The following is an 18,973-nucleotide window of genomic DNA, read 5'->3' on the forward strand; positions in this document are numbered from 1 at the left end:
CAAACACATCTGGAGAGGGCATAGATCACCGTGACTGTCACAGAGGAGGGGCATCGTTATTTTAGAAGTTTCTCCCAGCCATGAGGTCTGCAAGTACTCGGCCACCACAAGCTGTAGGAGTGTCAGTTCTGGCTCTGGCCAAGCCCCTGGAATTGCTCCCACAGATCCACAGATTCCAGCAGGGATTTCAGAGGGAAGTACAAAGCCTTTGCTCCAAGTTCAGTTGGGCTTTCTATGGAATATTTGTGAACTAAGTGCCAGCCACATGTGCAATACAATGCCAGCTTTAAACAAAAATGTGCAGGAAGGCCCTGAAACATACTTTGTTTGCCCAACATACATGGTCTGTATGCACTGGGAAGTGAGCAAAACCCCGCTTCACTGTCATCCCTCTGACTGACCAAATATTTTTCAGTGACCTTCTTGGCGTCCTGTGCCATCAGTAGCTACAAAAGACTTTTGTTTGGCAATAAAATCCTAGTGAAAGAGTTGCTTGAAGGCCAGAGCCCCGTGTCAGGGTGTGTGTGTGCATACACGTGTACCCGTGAGTCACGGACGCGTACAGAGATACACGTGTAGAAATTTCAAATGGAAGTCATAACCCTGCTGTATCAAAGGAGTGCAGCTTCACAGAGTCCTGGGAAGAAGCTCTGATTTCACAAACTGTAACCTTGTGATTTTCTCAGATTTCCCAGAGCAGATGTCAGTATTCCTTAAACTTGAAACCTGTAGAGCTGATGCATGGGATAAGGGCCACCGAGACCTGTAGAAATTCATGCCTCAGGATATTTTTTAAGCTATCTATGCCTCACAATTCCTGATGATTTTTAAAAATCAATTATTATTTCTTATGTTTCCTTCTTTTTTTTTTTTTCTCCTTCATTTTTAACATGGGAAATCCATGCCAGACCTCATTAGCACAACCACAGAGGTGCAGGTGTAGGATCTGGACTTCGGGCCAGCAGCAGCAGAGCCTGGGGAGGGCACGGTGTGTGCGGGAGCGTGATTTTTAACAGATCTTGCGTTGAAGTGATGTAAGTCAGAAGTTCCTGAAACCAAGGCAGTGCTGATCTCAGACCAAGGGGGCTTTTCAGTGCATCCAAAGTGCTAATCAATTTTTTTTTTAAATCAAATTTTTAAATCTTTTTTTATTCCTTTTTTTTTTTTCCCCCCTCCATTTTGACTGATAGTTCTGTTTTGACTTGGTGCTTAGATTCCACATCTGGTCACTGTGAAATCCCAAGGAAGCTCCTTGTCTGGGTCTCAGTCACTGCATGAACAGCCTGCAAAGGGACTGGCTGGGTTTCAGGAGGCTCTGACGGTGACCTCTCACCGCACTGAGATGCCAAGGCAGAACTCGGACCCCACCTCAGAAAACCCTCCTCTGCCCCCTCGCATTGAAAAGTTTGACCGAAGTTCTTGGTTACGGCAGGAGGAAGACATTCCACCAAAGGTAACACAATCGCTCCTCACTTTCAGCACGTCAGAGGCAGTCCCAGAGCTGAGTCCCTCTGGCAAAGCAGAGTGGGCAGGACTGAGCCCATGCCGAGGTTCTGCAGCGGGTGCTGACCTGCCCAGGGGCTGCATTTCCTGAGGCAGGGGTTTGCAGGACGTGCTGGGAGCTGCTCTTGCCTGCAGAATGGCTGCAAAACAGCGCTGCCCTCCAGCAAAGAAAGTTCTCGAGCCCGCACAGAGGCCAAAACAAATTAATCTCTTCTTTCCCTTGGATAAAAAACAACCTTCTACTTAAATGGAATTATAGGAACATAAAATTTGTCATACTCAATAAGACAGGTCCTTTTTAGTCCAGTACCATGCCTCCAGTTGCAATCAATATTTGATGGAAGACTTGTAAGGGCTCCAGCAGCTTTATACATTCATTGACATTTTGACAGTGTCTGGCAGTACCTCTTTAATTAGGATTCTTCTGGACCAGTATTTCAATCGTGTTGTTTATACACCTTCACTTTGGAAGAATTATAACTTGGCCATTAAAGTTCCCCTTAAAGTGAATCAGTGCTAGGCTGGGAGGATTTCTACAGAGGAGAAATGATTATAAATTGATTAGTGGCAGGGCAGCAGTATTTGTCCCTGAGTGAGAGGCAATTTTTCTGTGTATTTACAAAGTGAGTGACTTGCCTTTTTACGAGCAAAGTCACAGTTACCAGGTAAGCCTCCCTTGTTCAAGGGATCTATGGTGGTGTCTTGGGTGTTAATAATGCTCCTATTTCTGCTGTCACCAAGCAAGAGGGGACGTCAGGGCTCTGCTGAAGGAATAGCAAGCCAGCAGCTCCTGGAACTGTCTGTGTGCTTGGCTCCTCCATAGTGCAGGAGGGTGGCTGCCTGATTTTAACCTAATTAAGAAAAAGCCCCTGCAATTTAATGTTGGCTTTTGCCATGAGTCCTTTGAGGACACTCAGCCACAGTGATGCCCTGCGTGGTGAGACCGTGGCTCCTGGGAGAAAAGCTGTTCTCCAGCACGATGCAGTATTTTCCCCCTTGGCTGAGGGAACATGGACTCTGGAAGGGGTCCCCACCAGATCACATTTAGGGCTGTTGTGTTGGCAGTACCACCCCTGAGGATCCTGACTTCACGCTGGACTGCCCGAGGTGGGTTCAATGTGTTTGCAAGCAGGAACGAAAGGACTGCCCTGAGAGGCAGGACCGGCTGTCTCCGTGGTCCGGGGTCTTGTTTCTGCCAGTGCTTATGGCTGGATGCTTCAGAGGAAGGTGGAAAACTCCCCAGGTCCTGACTGCAGAGTACCCTACCTGGAGGGGAGACTGCTTTGTACTGAGACAAGCTGCAGCTGGTGATGCTGCAGAGTCTAAAGCATCGCCAGCTCACTAAATCTTTTCTTATCTTACCTAATGCAACCGTGTGTTTATTCTCAAAAAAAGCCAAGCCTAATCCTTTTTCTTGCTGATCCTGACAAGCCCTTGGCCTCTCTATTACCTGGTGCAAGGTATTGCACGGTGAGTATTGTCGTGCCTCTCCATATCACCTGAGGTGCTGAGGGATGAGGCCGCTGCACCTGTGGCCATGCAGTGATGCCCAAGCTCCCATGAGATGGGGCAGAGCTCCAGGGTTACCTGTCACAGCCCCTGTAGGCTGTGGTTGGCTTTGGGTGTTTGTGCTGAGCCGTTCTGCCAGCAGCAAGGTTTTGGCAGCAGCATCTGAAGCTCAATGAAGGTCAAAATGTTTAATCACAGTGTTAGGTGGGTCAGTCTGGATCTTCCCACTGTCAACCCTCTTGTTTGTCCACCAGTCAACACCTTCTGTCTGCTGGCATGTGTCATATCTGAGCTGGATAGAAAACCTCCGTTGTGGCTGTGAAATGCACTTCAGTCTGAATTTTACCTTAAAAATTACTTTCATGGGTTTTGTTAGATTTAGATTATATATATTTGTGTGTGTATGTGCATACATTTCTTTTCGAAGTAAGTGCCCTGTTTGGTGGTAGCCAGGCTGCTCTGGGGGCTCCTGTGCCAGGAGCATCCCTGAGGGCACCTTTGCAGCTTGCTGCTGCCTCACACTCCAGCGATTCCTTCTAAAAGCTGAGAGCCTTGTATTGCCCTAAATACTGCCTTTCTCTCTGTGGGAAATCAGTTGTAAATCAGCCTTAAGGCAGTGCTGGAAGGTGATCTTGTGATGGCTCAGGTGTGTGAGCAGCCCAGACTGGGTGACTGCAAATGTCTCCATTCTCTTCCAGGTGCCTCAACGAACCACTTCCATATCCCCTGCCCTGGCAAGGAAGAACTCCCCAGGCAACGGCAGCGCCCTGGGGCCCCGGCTGGGCTCCCAGCCCATTCGGGCAAGGTATGGACATGGAGGGATGGGCAGGGGTGATCCCAGTGTGCCACTGCTGCGCTGCCCCCGGCACCGCCCCGCTGGGAGCCCAGACGTGGGCTGGGGTCTAGCCCTGCTTTAGCTGACTGGAACACCACGACATTTGCAAGGCTTCTCTTGTCTCTGGGATGAATTTTTGCATCCATTAGTGTTTTGTACTGACAAGGCTGCGAGCACTGGGATGACTGGAGGCTTTGCTCCCTTGGCTGAATGCATTCATGGACATTGTGGGGTTTGGAGGTGGATGCTGTGGAGTCAAAGAGCAGTTTGGGTGCTCCCCTTAGGTCCTGCTTCTCACCCCTTGCATATCAGTGGATCCCTATAAGCCAGTGGGGAGGTCTCAGTCATACATTCCATACATTTCTCATGCATCAGAGCGGTTTTTCACAGATAATGACTGAGGAATGTGCTGCAGGACAGACACTCATACAGCTTGCTGAGATCTTCTCTAGATGTAGATCAAGGATTAAATACCTTTCAGCTTCCCAGGACTCAGGCCTTTAGCTTAGCCAGATCCAGCTCTCTGGCACAGCAGTGAGCACCCGAGGAAGGTGCTGCGTTGCCCCACGGTCCCATCTCTGCCCTGTCACAGCTATCCCTGGGCATGTTTAAAACGAGCAGGGGAGCTGACAGGCTCTGCTCAGAGCTGGATGGAAAAAACACAGCTTAGTCATGCGAGAGCTTGTCTCTGCTTCGCAGAACGAGACCTCAGACGGGCAGATCCCGGGAGAAATGCGAGTTCCAATTAGCCTTGCATGATGGAGCTCCTTGGTTTCTTCTTCCTGCCTTGTCCTCAGAGGGTGAGGTCAAAAAGTGAATGCGGGGATGTTCATCGTTGTGCTGTCACCAGTTTGAGCAGACGCCTCCCTTTCCAGCTCAGTGCCCTCCCTGTGACTCAGCAAACTCACAGGCAGCAGCCCCGAGTCGCTGGCAGGGGCAGCAGTAGGAGGAAGAGTATTTCTTCTTGTTCTGCTTTTTTTTTTTAATTAGATAAAAAGCATATCATGGATTGTTGGTCTTCTTTGCCAAAGGCTGAAACATTTTGAATTCTTGAAAACGTTGTTCTTTTAATTAGCTGTTGCTTGAAGGACAGTTTAAAATGCAGAGGGATATTGGACTGTGTAGTCCTTGTAAGGGATGGTATTGGAAGTAAAAGGGATAATGGGAGTCAGGGATTCAAGTTCAAGGTTGCCCAGTGTTTCCTGCAGCCTCACTGTGCCAGTTCTGGTCAGTGCAGGTAAATACATGAGTTGCCAAAGTTTTCAAATATGCTTCATCAGTTAATTTAGTCATATGGCATGAACTGGAGGCCTTCAGTTTGATGAAAATTGGAAATTATTAGGACGCTACCACACGTCCATTAAACTTAAGTATTCAATGAAATAATTTCATGCTTCATGTCTCTCACAGTAATGTAATATTTTTCTTTTTTCCCCCTCTCTCCTATTGGTTCTTGATTCTCCACATCCATAAATGTAAATATTACCAAAAAATCTCTTCTTTTATTTGTCACCCTGTTGTGACAAATGAGGGAGTATTTACTGTACATTTTAAAGAGGACTTTGAATAAGATCATTTCCAGAAATATTGTATAAAATCAAATTGCCTAACTCTGCATGAACATCTCTTCTGATGTCATTTCAATGCCAAGTAAGAATTCATTTCCTAAAGGCATCTGATACCCAGAGAGATATTAGTCACTCTTTGTGTATCAAGGGCACTTTTTATTCTAGATTTATCTGTGTTCACAAGGGTGAGAGAAATCAAGGAGGAAAAGTGGATATCTGATGCAAGTTTGAAGTGAAGCCATGAAAATTGGAGACACTGAATAAGTGGTACAAGTGGTCTGCAGCCTTGTTGCAAACTTTAGATCCTTGCTTTGCTGCAGTCTTTGTCTAACAGCATGTCGAAAATTCCTGCTTTTATGAAGAATATTGGTGGCTACTTAGGTAACTCCAGCTTTGCAAATCTACAGACAGGGAATCCAGAGCAAAGAATCTTTCAACTGTTGCCACATTTGCCAAAATAAGAGCAGAAAGCTTCTCTAGGCAATTTTTTTTTTGTCATGGTTGTAGTGCACCCAAAATTGGTGGCCTCAGCCCTGTCTCCTCCAGCTGAGGAGGACTCTCCTGGCCTTTGCAGCTGCCCCCATCAGTGTGGGAAGTGTCTGGAGCCCTGCGGGTGGGTGTGACCCTGGCTGATGTGCCCCCTCTTGTTTTGTCCTCCCACAGCAACCCAGACCTGAGGAGGACAGAGACCATCGTGGAGAGCCCCTTGCAGAGGACCAGCAGCGGCAGCTCCTCCAGCTCCAGCACTCCCAGCTCCCAGCCCAGCTCCCAGGGTGGATCCCAGCCCGGCTCCCAGGCTGGCTCCAGCGAGCGCAACAGAGTCAGAGGTGAGCTTGGAAGCATCCCTCAGCACCGGGCACACTTTGTGAGGCTTCCTGACAAGCAGGAAGGGCAAGAGGTCTGTGATCTCATGCTTGTTTTTTAAAAAATTAAAAAAATCAAAGGATCCATCATGTCTGCTGTGCTTTTGTGACCTGCTGGCCTCCTTGCAAACAGAGTTGCCAACAGCCCCTTTTCCCTAGAGGCTGATGTAGGATGGCCACGGCATCGCACTGCCAAGTAGCCTGTACAAAAGGAGATGGGGGTTATGCTTTAAGGTAAACAAAAAAAAACAACCAGTGTGCTTCCTGTCTTCATCCACCCAGGTGCACCTCTTCTGACGTGGTATCTTTGGGAGTGTGTTTTACTTTTAATTGATATATAGTTTTTTTTGGAGCTTCATCTTTGTGCCTGAGATGGGATCAGAGGAGTGACATAGCCTATAAGAAGCTTTCTCTCAAATGCTTTTGCCAGGCAGCAGTGCTGGCATGGGGTTTATGTTTGTAGCCACATTGATCCCTCCCTTCCTAGAGCTCCTCTTAAAGATACTCCATTCCCCTGTTTAATGGCAGTGAAGTTGCCACAGCCCGTACACCGCACACATCTGCATTCAGGCACAGTCCCACACTTCCAGTCCCCAGGGCTGAAGAGCATTAAGACAAATGCTGCCTCCATGCTTTGACTATTTTACAACTTGGCCATAAGATGATGTGTCTGTTGTTGAAACCATCACTCCTCTAGATAGTCAATAAAAGGAGTTTGTAACCCATTGTCATTTTGGGTTTGGTTTTGTTTTTACTAATGAGGAATCCTGTGACAAATAATATCCTAGCAATGTCAAATACTGCAGAGCTTTTCATTTACCACATGCCCTGCTCTTCTGCAAAGTAAATTTCTTTCTTTAGTAGAAAAGGAGCAGTAACTCTGCAAGAGGGCTGTCAGTGGAGGCTGGGCAGGATTATGACTTCTCTTGCTCTGTTGGTGGAGAAGCAGAAAGGAGCCAGGAGGGTTTTTCAAGACAGCAGAAGCAAAGTGATGATGAAGACCCTGCGCCCACTTGTCCCAGCTGACAGGATGCAGTGGTGGCTTTCGGCAGCATTTTAATTCCCACTCTCTCCACCTGCCTCTCACCCAGGGAATGCCAAGCCCGAAGGGTCTCCTGTGCTCTCCCATGAGCCCGCCAAGGTCAAGCAGGAGGACAACAGGGACGTGACGCGACCGAGCCGACCCGCTGTGAGTCCTCAGTTACTTCCCGTGGGAATGCTGCCAGCCAGCTTGGCCGCGTTTCCCTTCGGTGCGGTGGCACAACTGCGGGGACCCCAAAAACGAGGCTAATACTGCTGCTGCTCCAGCAGAGAGACTGGAAAGCAGCAGTATGGCGAGAGCCCCTGGGAGATTTGAATGCTTAAGAGAGTGCATGAGTTTTTACCAGGAGCCCAAGCCTAGGGGAAAGCACTTAAGCCTGTGTTTCCAGGCGAAGCAGAGGCTTAAGGGCTTTGCTAGCTTGGGTGCGGCAGTGGCCGATGGCACATTGTTGTGTTCCGTGCTGCATGTCCCCCGCAGCACCCGCGGAGGGATGCTCTGCTCAGGAAGGCTGGGGAAACAACCAGCCCCTGACAGCCTTCCCAGCTTTAAACCCCACCTGGTAGTGGTCTCTGTACACTCCCCTTTTAATAGTCTGAGCAAAATCTCATCCGAAGTGTTTCCTCCTGGTTTAATGCTGTTGACATTTGTATCTTAAAACTGCAGAGTCGGCCTAATAACGATATGAATTTCCACTGCTTCTCTATTTTAATGTGTATTAATGTTTTGTTGATGATGTTTTTTTTTTTCTCTACACTCCACAGCATTGAGCTAACAATTCTAATTTTATTTCTAACCTGCTTGCCCTTCCTCTGGCTTTTTCCTGTCCCGATCTGTTTCCTCTGATGCTGATTATTCTTCCTTTACCCACAGAGCTATAAGAAAGCTATAGATGAGGTTAGTGATATCTTTTCTCAGTGGGTCATGCCTATGCAAGGTTGACTAGTTAGTGCTTAATTCCGAGCTGGGTTTTCTTGGTGCTGGCGTTGATAAAGGCGGCGATGCGATCTCGGGTCGGACGGGAGAGCGAACCGGTGGCGTTCCAGCGTCGGGAGCCCGCCCGCGGGGAGGGGACAGCACTGCTGGTGTGCTCTGCTCAGCCCTGGGCTGCCCAAAACCCCCTGGCCACACCATTTGCATGGAGGCCAGGGCAGAGGCATCCCGGCGTTCACATGGGGGAGCACGTGGTGCTGCCGTTGTTCGGCGTGTTGGAAGGAGAAGGAGCGAGAGCGGAGGTTTCTCCTGCCGGTGCAGGAGGTCGGGCAGCCTGGACCCCTCACCACATTCTGCTCTCAGCCACAGCCCCTGGCCACCCGCTGATTTCAGTGGGGCCATCAAGTGCTGTTTGAAATGTTCTTCTAAGCCTAATTCGAATGAAGGCACCTGGACAACAGAGCAGTGGAAATACAGTGGGTTGTTCATTCTCATGGACCAGCATCCACTGCAAAGCCAGAGTCAGCAGAGCCATCTTGGATCTTGATGCTGGCAGTGCTGGTCCTCATTCATCTGCTTAAAAAATTAGAGTCCTGAAGTACACCTTTTTCATGTATGATAATATTTTAAATGTGCATCTGGCAGTGGTGAGTGTTTAAACATTCATGGGAAAAGACCCAGCATTGCTGATTTAGCATTTCACTTGCCTCACACATGCATCCCTGTGCACACTGCTGATACTGGTAACTGCAGGGCTGTAGTGGAAAGCACTGGTTTCAGCAGCCTCTCCTGCAGCCTCTTTTCTCTAAAAATAGAAGATACGAAAGAAGGAAGATGTGCTGGTTAGTTAACTTGTTCTCTTGGATAAAATATGAGCAATACATTTTGTTTAATGAGGTGCTTTGTTAAGAAAAAAGCACATAAATCAGTGTCTAAATAGAGGCAGCGTGTGTGCTAAATTCAAACTGAAGGAGCAATGTGATTTTGGAAACCAATCTGACTAGATTCCAGCAAATATTAAATCTAAAGAAGGCTTTGTAATTAAAAGTAATTAAAGAGCACTGTCACTACTAACTTATGTATTATGTCACCCTCAGTAATAACACTTGGAACATGTGTGGAACTACAGAGCACTTTCTCTCCAGTTGTCAGATTGTTTTTGGTCCAAGAGCAACTCGGTGAAGCCGTTTAATCCTACAAAGTGCTCATTACTTACAGAAAATGATAGCATCAAAGAATTAACCATCCTGAGGCAAAGCTTTAACTAGGAAATATGAGTTATCTGATGATATTGTCTGGGAGTATTATTACTCTTGTAACTTCCAAATTAGTTATTAAAAAGTAATTAAGCTGATTTTTAAAATACTTGGCTATTGGCTAGCGATGGCCAAAGAAGGCTGAGAGGGTGCCTTGAAGCACATTAGAAATGAAAGGTGCAAAAGAGAAGTAATTTTCACAGTCCAGTGCTGTGACAGGGAGGAGCTCAGTCCTAGTCCTGCGCTGCAGAAGTCCAGCTGCAGTTTTAAGAGGCTCTTACAGAGTCCTAAAATCCCTTTTAAAGTGAGAGGCTCTAATCCAATTCAAAGGCAAGTGCTCAATAAAGAGCATGTTTGATACTCTAAATGGAAAGCATTGTTAAGCTGCTGAAATTCTTATTTAGGAAAAGAAGCAGTCGTATCATAGAAGCTGCTACAGCGCTAATTAAAATAATTAGTTGTCGTGACTGCAGATTTGACTCTATTTCAATCCCAAACATGTTGGCATCAGAAAGGAGCTCTTGAAATACCGCAGTCTCTCTTTAATCATGATAAAGAGCCTTTCTTTAAAGGTACAGAGAGCATTTGGAGTGATAGAGAATTACAGAATCAGGGAATGGTTTGGGTTGGAAGGGACCTTAAAGTTCATCTTGTTCCCACCCCACCCTGTCCATAAGCAAGGACACCTTCCACTATCCCAGGTTGCTCCAAGCCCCATTCATCCTGGCCTTGAACATTTCCAGGCATGGGGCAGCCACAGCTTCCCTGGGCACCCTGTACCAGGGCTTCACCACAGTCTGAATAAAGAACTTCTTCCAAATATCTAATCTAAACCTACTCTCTGTCAGTGTGAAGCCATTTCCCCTTGTCCAGTCACTCCATACCCTTGTCCAAAGTCCCTCTCCAACTCTGTTGGAGCTTCTTTAGGTGCTGGAAGATGCTCTGAAGTCTCCCTGTGGAGCCTTCTCTTCTCCAGACAGAACAACCCATATAAAACCCATCAGAGGTACCTGCTGTGAAACACGGATTGACCAATTTGATTTTTTAAAAAAACAAGGCCTTTTTTGGTGTACTAATACTTATGGGTCTGATGCAAAGCTCTCCAATATCCAGGGGAGTTTGTACATCAGAGGCAGGGCAGACCTGGGAGCAGAATGTGCAGCTGTCACCAGTGGGAGCCCGCCGGGAGGTGTGGGTTATCAGCAACCAAAGCACAGATTGCTTACAAAACATTCCTACCTCACCATTAAAAAATAAACTGGGTTTGCATCTCAGCCATAGAGCTTTTCCATCCTTTTCTCCACATGTCAACAGGATAGATTTTAAGAGCTCCTTTTGCAACCATAATTAATATTGCCGTAGTCGCCCTGCTGGAACGGTAAACTGGAAATGCAGTAAATGAGAGTATGGCCGTAAGACAATTGTGGAATTTAGTCTTTTTCAATGAGTTTCTTTCTCCCTAATCCTTTATCTCTGACCGAATGCACTGATGGCTACCTCGGTCACTAATATAGGGAGAAATGGTAAGACTGACAATTGCGATGCTTTGTTCGTCATGTGCATGTCTTGTGCAACAGAGTTCTCTAACCCATTCTAATTCGAGCTCTCATGCTTTTCTGCCCTACTGCTTCCCCCTGCATTGCTATAAAAGCATGTAAGATAACAAAAAGTCTCTTTTCTACACGGTGCCTGCCATGTTCCTTGTTTTGAAATAGCAGTGTCTATTTTATATGACTGTCGGGTCTGAGACCTCATCAAAGTCATGGTAAACTGAAAAATTATGAGTAGGCTTTGGGACTGCTCCTATCTTTTTTCTTGTTTCAAGACTTTTTTTTTTTTTTATTTTTCCCTTAGCTTGTAGGCTGCCACATTTCACATAAAGTGCTTAATGGGTCCCGCTGAGGGATTTATTTTTTTGTTATTATTATTTTTTGATCGTGTGGCTGACTCAGAGCTGTGACTCCAAAGTCTGGCTGAGCTGGGCGCTTCTCCTCGTGCTCCTCACCGCCTCTCAGCAGCCGCCCGACAGCGGGGACTCACCATGGAAGCAGCTCTTGACGTGGGGATTGCACCACTCCATGGGAGATGCTGTCATTGCTTCCTTCCCAAATGCATTTATTACAGAATAAATACCATTACGGGGTCTCTTTGAGAAGTTTGAAAGAAGAGAAAACCCTGCAGGAGAAATTCTCCGAGCCAATCTTTGAAGTGACGTTGTTTTCCAGTTTACTATGATGGTGACTGAACTTCACCTTTTCCAACAAATATAATTTTGTCGTGTATATACATATAAGTGTGTGTATATATATGCACATACACGTTCCAAAGAGAAAAAGAAGAGGTTGGCTATTGACTTTTCAGTGAGCGTAAACCAGTTTTGTTTTGTTTAATAAATGCTACATGCTACAAACATTGTCTTACGTTTGTCTCATGTTTGTAACAACTCTGTAAAGCTATTTCTTGTTGCTCGTGCTGTTAGCATTGGCTTTTGGAGAGATGTATGTGACGTTCTTCTTGCTCTGAATGTAACAGCCATCGCTTCCTTGTTTCCTTGCCCCCATCCCCTGTAGGATCTGACGGCTTTAGCCAAAGAGTTGCGGGAGCTGCGCATTGAAGAAACCAATCGGCCCCTGAAGAAGGTGACGGACTATTCCTCCTCCAGCGAGGAGTCAGAGAGCAGCGAGGAGGAGGAGGAGGATGGGGAGAACGAGACACATGATGGGACCGTGCCTGTCAGTGACATCCCACGGCTCATGTGAGGAACGCTTTCTTTTGGGGGGACAAACCATGAAACTCCAGGGTGGGTTTTTCTGGAGATGCAGCCCCGATGTGTCTTGGCCTGGAGGTGAAACTCTGGTGTGTCTTGGCATGGAGGAGCAGTGGCTGTGATGAAGGATGTGTCCGTGTTTGGTGGCTGGCACTGGGAACAGCGTCATGGTTGCAAGGGATCATGTACTCACATGAGTGTTTTTCCTGTTCCAAACTAGAGAAATTAATGTGAAAAACTGAGCTATTTCCGCTGCATATTCAGTTAATGTTGGCTCAAAGCTGATGGAGCTGTTCCTGCTGATGATCCAGGCAGGTTTTTGGCCAGAGTGGGCACAGCTGACCTCACCAACACCATGGGCCCTGCCCATGGGATGGGTGTGTTAAAGCTCTGCCTGCTCTTGAGTCTGGTCTTGCCCCAAATTAAGCCATGCTAAAGTGTCAGTACTTGGTGGCCTGCCCAGTGCCAACTGGTAGAGCCAGGATTGTAATAATTCTGAATCTTTGTCTTGGATTTCTGCCATTGGCTCAGTCAGTGTTGGTGGGTTAAAGTGGTGAAATGACGAGGTCAGCAGACTGTTGTGTCCCATGGGACACTTGTGCTTTTGAGTCTCTCCAGATCAGGGCAGCACAGCTTCAACACTCGCAGGGAGCTGTTGCCATGCAGAGAGAGTTCCTGGAGCATCCCTGCTCAGGCTTCCCACCCAGTGCTTTGCAGGGGCATTTCTGGAGGTCTTTGCCTGGCAGCAGGATCTAAATTCTGCCCCTTTGAATTTGCAAAGGAGCTGTGGGAAGGTTTCAGGGGATCATTTTAATCAGTTAATTTCCATTTTTCCTGCTAAATGAGTTGCAGTCGATATAGGCATACCTGGCTTCAGGAACATGGTTTAGCAGTGAGCATGATGGTGCTGGGTGAATGGTTGGACTCAAGGAATTTAGAGGTCTTTTCCAACCTAAACTATTCCTTGATTCTCTGATTCATGGTGGTGGGTAGGGCATGGAGCAGCACAGAAGCCCTCTAAGTGGCAGGGAGACCATGTCTCCTTGGGTCAGTGTTATTCAGAGTGCCAAGCTCCTGGATTGGAGCTTCCTTCCAGCAGAAGAATTAAAACAGAGCTCTTGGAATTGGTTGGAGCAAGTCAGGAGGCAGAGGGATGGCTCTGAATGTGCAGCAGTCGGTTGGGCAGTCAGGCGTGCGAGAAGGGGCCTCAAGCTGCTCGTGGAAGAGGAGTTTAATCAGGAGTGGTTAATCTGTGCTGACATCCTTCTTCAGACACCTTGGGTTTGACACAGCACTTCCCAGCGGATAAATGTCTCACTGGGTGCCTTGCAGTCACGTGTGGGGGATGACAGGCACAGCAGTGAGCTGGATGCCCCCAGCCCCTGCCAGCCCAATGCCACATGTCCCATAATGTCCTGTCTCTGTCATGTCCCAGAGATGGAGGGTGGAGATGCAGGGGTGTCTGCAAGCAGAGCTGCACTGGCCCATGTCTGGGAAAAAAGAAAGCAAATGCTCTGAGTTACACCCTTATTTCACAAAAGGGACCTTAACTCGAGTTCAGCCTCGATGTACTGCGGTGGTTTTTTGTCAGAGATTTATTTTTCTGTGTTCAGTGTTTGTCAGTGGAAAGTGGGGCCAAGAGAGATCATCTCATCTTCTGCTGCACCTTCTGAGTGATCTTCATGTCACCCATGTTTAAACTTCCTTGGGTATCCTCCCTGAACATTTGGCTGCTCTTCATTCCAGCTCTATCCAGGTCTCTCCTGCTGCAGGATAAACCTATCCGTTGCTTTGTGTCCCAGTGGACAGGAGGGGTTGTTTATTCCCTCCTCCTCTGGAGATACCATTTCTCCATCTGAACACTGATGACTCCCTTCAGCTCCCTCTCCTTGAGCTGTGCAAGCCAACTCTTGCCTGTGGCCAGGGAATTCTTGCAGGATGACGTGGAAATCTGGGACCTCAAGGCTACCACAGCCATTCATTCACTGGCTGTACGGTCTCAAAATTAACATAACCTCCTCTGGCCCTGCTTTCTTATTTTAAAACTGGAATAACTCTGCTATTTTCTCATCCTTTGGTGAAAGGCTAATGGTGGGGAGGTGTGAGCTCCTCTCATGAAAGGTGCCATAGGAATATGGCACGCTGTTGTCTGGAGTGCCTTTGTGATGCTTGTCCAGTTGTAGGTTTGATACAATACAGGTAAGGAGCCAGTCCCACCTTGGGGTCCCCAAGGCTCAGTTCTCACCTTGGAGCAGTAACCCCATGATTAGTGCAGGCTTGTTTTGGCTTTTCACCGACCAGGCTCCCTCACAAGCCTCCGGGCTTGGTGTGCGCAGGAGTTAAAGAGTGCATTGCCTCACACTGATGGAAGCAAGTGGTCTGTGTGGCTTTTAAATGCAAAGTAACAGGCCTGATCATCCAGGGGTGCTTGTCATTTGCCTGAGGATTTGTTCAAGTTATATTTAAGCACCCAGGCTGCCAAGAATGTAATAGTAAAGTAATGGGGGCTGCTCAGCACCTGTGACATCCAGTCTCAGGCAGTCCTAAAATTTAATAAATTCCAGCCTCCTTCTTGAGATAGGAGCATGGAAATTTCAAGGTGAAACCACGGGTTAGGGCTACATTTTCACCAGGAAAACAGCAGAAAGCTACAGGACACAACTTGTCCTCCTGCCCACACCTTCTCCAAACCCCACCCCTCCCTTGTTATTTGCCATCAGGTGCTCTGGTGTTCCCTTTTCAGGAGTTGAGATGGGGAATAAAGGGAGTAAATTTTGGGTTTCTGTAGCTTTTTTAAGTAGAAAAAAATGACACAAAGTAGAGCAGGAGTGCCACTCCTTGTTACCTGTTCATCAATACTCCTCTCAGGACACCTTGGGATAAGAAAGAGAATGGTCCCTCTCTTTGGTCTCTGTGCTATATCTGTAGTTTATCAACCTAACCCTGGTCCTGTATTTCTGGCAGCATCAATCACTTCCCCATACAGCTAAGTGGATATATTTTTCTAACTCTTTTTCCTGGGAGATACAGAGCCTTACCCTTATTGAAATAATACGGTACTAGAGGATTTTTCATCTAGTTTAACAGAGGAAATACTCATCATTAATGCTTTTCCATCCTGTCCCCAGACCAACAGGAATTCCTGGAAGCAACGAGCCGTACAACCTGGGAATGGTGACAACCCATGGGCTAGAGACTTCCCACGCAGATACGTTTAGCAATATTTCAAGGGAAGGGACTTTAATGGTGAGGGAGGTAAGTTGTAAAACAAACACTTCCATGGAGCATCTTCAGGAGGTTTTGCCCATGTAAGCACAAAAACTAACAGTGCTGTGTGTCCGGAACACAAAACGCCGAGTAAATTGTGCTCGTTAGCGCTCTCGTTAATGCAATTTACACTCGGAGCAAATGTGACAAGTGCAAATGTTTCTCAGAACTACAAACAGCAGTGAATGGCAGTGCTAGGGCACGGCAGGGAGGAGGCTCCTGCAAATGGCTCTGCTGTAACCCCACCATTGCTCCAGGCAGCAGGAGTTACCTTCAATTTACAGCATTTAGTTAATTCACTTGGAACTGGCCCGAAGTTTCCCCTCTTCTTCCCAGCCTTTGCCGCCTGTGACTGTCAGTGCCGTGCAGTGTTTGTAGAGCATTTGGGGGCTTGTAGCAGAGGCTGGTCCTGCTCAGAGCCCACTGTGGGAGGCATTGGGCATCCCAGATGGATGTGAGCCAGTGCTTTAGAGGTGGGAGCAATGCTGAGGGATGGTACTGCAGGAGTGGGGCAGAGGAGGCACCTTCAGTGGCTGTGGAAGATCTCCCTCAGTGTTTCTTGGTTTCCCAGTAGCTGGAACGCTCTGGTGATGCTGCTGGAAGTGCAGATGGACAGCTGGACTCCTGGTGAGAGGGCAGGAGGCCCTGGTAGGGATGCAGCTAGGGAGCAGGGGAGTCAGTGTCCCACCAGCACATAAGGGTGGTGGATGGGAGAGGAGAAGGAGGGAGGGGAGCTTGGAGTCAGCAATCATAAAGGAGGGATGTTTAGGTCAAATGCAAGCGAGACTTGAGCAGCATTTTAGTTCTTAATTCCATTTATCTAAAATATTCACATATGAAGGAAAAAGTTGAATGCAACTTTGAAAGAGAGGAAGGAGTTAGCAAAAGAAGTCACAGCATGTTTTCTGCCTTTCTCCATCAGTTTTGGGGGGGGTGGTAGTACAGTCCACCTCATCCCTCACTGGACTGGAGCTGTTCAGAGCAGGGGTCCCCATGGCTCTGCACCTCCCAGAATCAGGGAGGATGATTGGGTGAGTGGGAGAAGAAGGCCAATGTGGGAGAACAAGGTCCTGTGTAACTGGCAGCTGTTTCTGAAATGAGCTTGTGTTCAGCAGCACAGCAGTGAAACCCATGCTGTGCCAGTGAGGCTGTGTGAGAAATGGGATGCAGAAGGGTTCAAAAGCCATGGGCAAGACAGGCAGCTGGAAAACCCCACTGGGAGGAGAAAGCATGATAAGAAATCCAAACTGTAGCCTCATGCTGGGTGTTTACTGTTTTTCCCCTCCTCACCACCATAGCCATCAGAGGATGGTCTCACTGAGGTTGGTGGGCTTTGGCAAAGGGCTTTTCACTCTTTGGTGGGATGGCAAAGTGTGGTTGAAGGTGATGGTAATGAGCAATCAAAAGATAAATGTCATCAGGACTAGTCAGGGGCTTGGTGAGCCCAGTTAGAGTTTCCACTAATCCCAGTAAATGGGTAAATCTCTGTGACAATCTCATTGATGTGCTCCAGGTAGGTGAAGTTCATCAAAATGGCAAAGGGAGAAACTTCCCAGTACCTGCCTTGCACAGGGAGGGGATGGAGAGGAAGGGGAACCCCAAGGAAACCCAAGGAGCGTCGTGTGCAGGGCGAGCTGCCGGTGGTTCTGCCACTCCTGCGCTGCTGCTGCTGCTGTTCACTGCTGGTTTGGGTCACAGAAACATGGGGCAGGGCTGTGCTGGCACTTGCAGTCAGGCTGCTCTTTGCCATAGCTGTGCAAAGCTGTCCAGGCTAATGCTGATGGAGGGCTCAGATTCTGCTGTCGCCAGGGGCCGGTGGCCGTGTGGGAGGAGAGCTGGCCATGGGGTTTGCACCCACGGGAGCAAGCGCAGAATCTGCCCTACATTCCTTTTCTTCATACAACAGTGATCAGGCTTCTCTCGCTGTTTCGTGGCTAATCACTCTGTATTGACTTTGTCATTAATCCTGTCTTTAATTCTCCTGGAGCGGGGGGTTGGTTTGCTGCTTGCCAGACTGCATGGGGATGGAACAGAGAGGGTCCTTCTCCTGCGCTTGCTCTGGGAGCGGGGAACTGCCAACAACTTAGTTTTGTTTGGTTTTTTTCTCTTCTTTTTCTTTTCCCTCCCCCGCCCCCTCTCTTTCTTCCTCATGCCTTGTGTCTCTGCAGACCTCTGGTGAAAAAAAGCGTTCTGGCCACGCAGCCAGCAATGGCTTTGCAGGTCACATCAATCTGCCTGACCTGGTGCAGCAAAGCCACTCGCCGGCGGGCACGCCGACCGAGGCCCTGGGGCGAGTCTCCACGCATGCACAGGACATGGACTCGGTGCCTGAAGTAGGTGGTGGGGGGCTCCTCTTTCTCCTTTGCATCGCTTTTAAATCAAGTATTAACATCTCTGCCCCGTGACGGGGCTCTTCTGTTTCCCTCCCTGGCTTTCTTGGCTCTTCCCTCTCTGCATTTCTGGTCCACGTGGGTGAGTGTAGTGGAAATACGAGGGAGTCGGATGGGTTACTGCTACAGGGGTCTGTGGCTGATGAGAGAAAGATTTATTAGGTCTTTCAAGCCCACCAGCTGGAGTTCTGGTGGTGTGACACGAGTGCTGCCAACTGATGAGAAAGTCCCATGTTTGTTTGACACTTGGATATAAAAGGAAGTGCTGAGACCCAGTGATGCCATTAGCTTCAACTGGGCCCAGCTTCCATCTGTGCAACCTCTGATAATTATCATGACTGAAAAGGTCACCAAAAATCAAAGCCAACAAAATTCCAGATGGTTCTTCAGAGTAGGAAAAACCTGCACACGTCTAAAATCGTGTGTTTCCTGTCATGGCAAAGTGTTTCTCTTCTGGTAGGTGTTTTACAGGGACACAATTGAACATCAAAACTGTATAAAGTGTAAAAAGTCTTAGAAAGTACAAGATGTGACAAATAAACCAAGGGAACTGATGTGTCCTGCTCACCATCCCTAGCTGTGGGAACCAGACACAGTTCTCTTTTCCCATGAGAAATCAACCCATTTGGTGCTAATTAAGCTATTGTATTTAATGTTTTTGTTTCATTTTGTGGATTGTGCTTCAAAAGTTCTGCCATCCTATGTTCTTCCATAGAAATTACGTTCTCACTTTATGGTGTACTTTTACAAGCAGTATAAAAATAAAAATTTCTTGGAATTGGGCATTGATAAAACGTAAGAACAGATGGTGCCTGACTTGACCTCAAGTTTTTATCCGTTTCCTCATTGGCATTAAAAGCAGCAATGAGGGAGTTGATCCTGAAAGTAACACCTTCCACGGTCATCCTGGGGCTGCTGAAATGCAGCCTGGGATCGGGTTTAGATGTATTCATTTATAGAATATCAACCAAAAAGATCTTTTCCATATCTAAGACTGTATTTTTAGAGTTGACTGAGCAGGGCGTGGGTGTGAGTGGAAACTT

At 47.6% G+C, this 18,973-nt stretch overlaps 1 protein-coding gene across 9 annotated transcripts in view; it reads left to right on the top strand.

The window, feature by feature from the left end:
* TNIK (TRAF2 and NCK interacting kinase) overlaps positions 1 to 18,973 on the top strand; it is a 151,383-nt gene that overhangs the window by 120,998 nt on the left and 11,412 nt on the right. For 2 of the 9 annotated variants that reach the window (XM_042042126.1, XM_042042130.1), the window contains 9 exons: positions 1,214 to 1,453; positions 3,711 to 3,817; positions 6,079 to 6,242; positions 7,370 to 7,467; positions 8,191 to 8,214; positions 11,021 to 11,029; positions 12,077 to 12,261; positions 15,402 to 15,528; positions 17,709 to 17,873. In XM_042042126.1, the coding sequence (XP_041898060.1) occupies positions 1,214 to 1,453; positions 3,711 to 3,817; positions 6,079 to 6,242; positions 7,370 to 7,467; positions 8,191 to 8,214; positions 11,021 to 11,029; positions 12,077 to 12,261; positions 15,402 to 15,528; positions 17,709 to 17,873 (1,119 nt within the window). Of the gene's footprint in view, positions 1 to 1,213; positions 1,454 to 3,710; positions 3,818 to 6,078; positions 6,243 to 7,369; positions 7,468 to 8,190; positions 8,215 to 9,855; positions 9,859 to 11,020; positions 11,030 to 12,076; positions 12,262 to 15,401; positions 15,529 to 17,708; positions 17,874 to 18,973 lie in introns of all 9 variants that reach the window. The other 7 variants (XM_042042128.1, XM_042042131.1, XM_042042129.1 and 4 more) reach the window with 5 other exon arrangements.

The sequence above is a fragment of the Corvus kubaryi genome, unplaced genomic scaffold (genome assembly GCF_017639235.1).
Source record: "Corvus kubaryi isolate FWS band 111438036 unplaced genomic scaffold, C.kubaryi_AGA036_p1.0 37397, whole genome shotgun sequence".
Taxonomy (NCBI): Eukaryota; Metazoa; Chordata; class Aves; order Passeriformes; family Corvidae; genus Corvus; species Corvus kubaryi.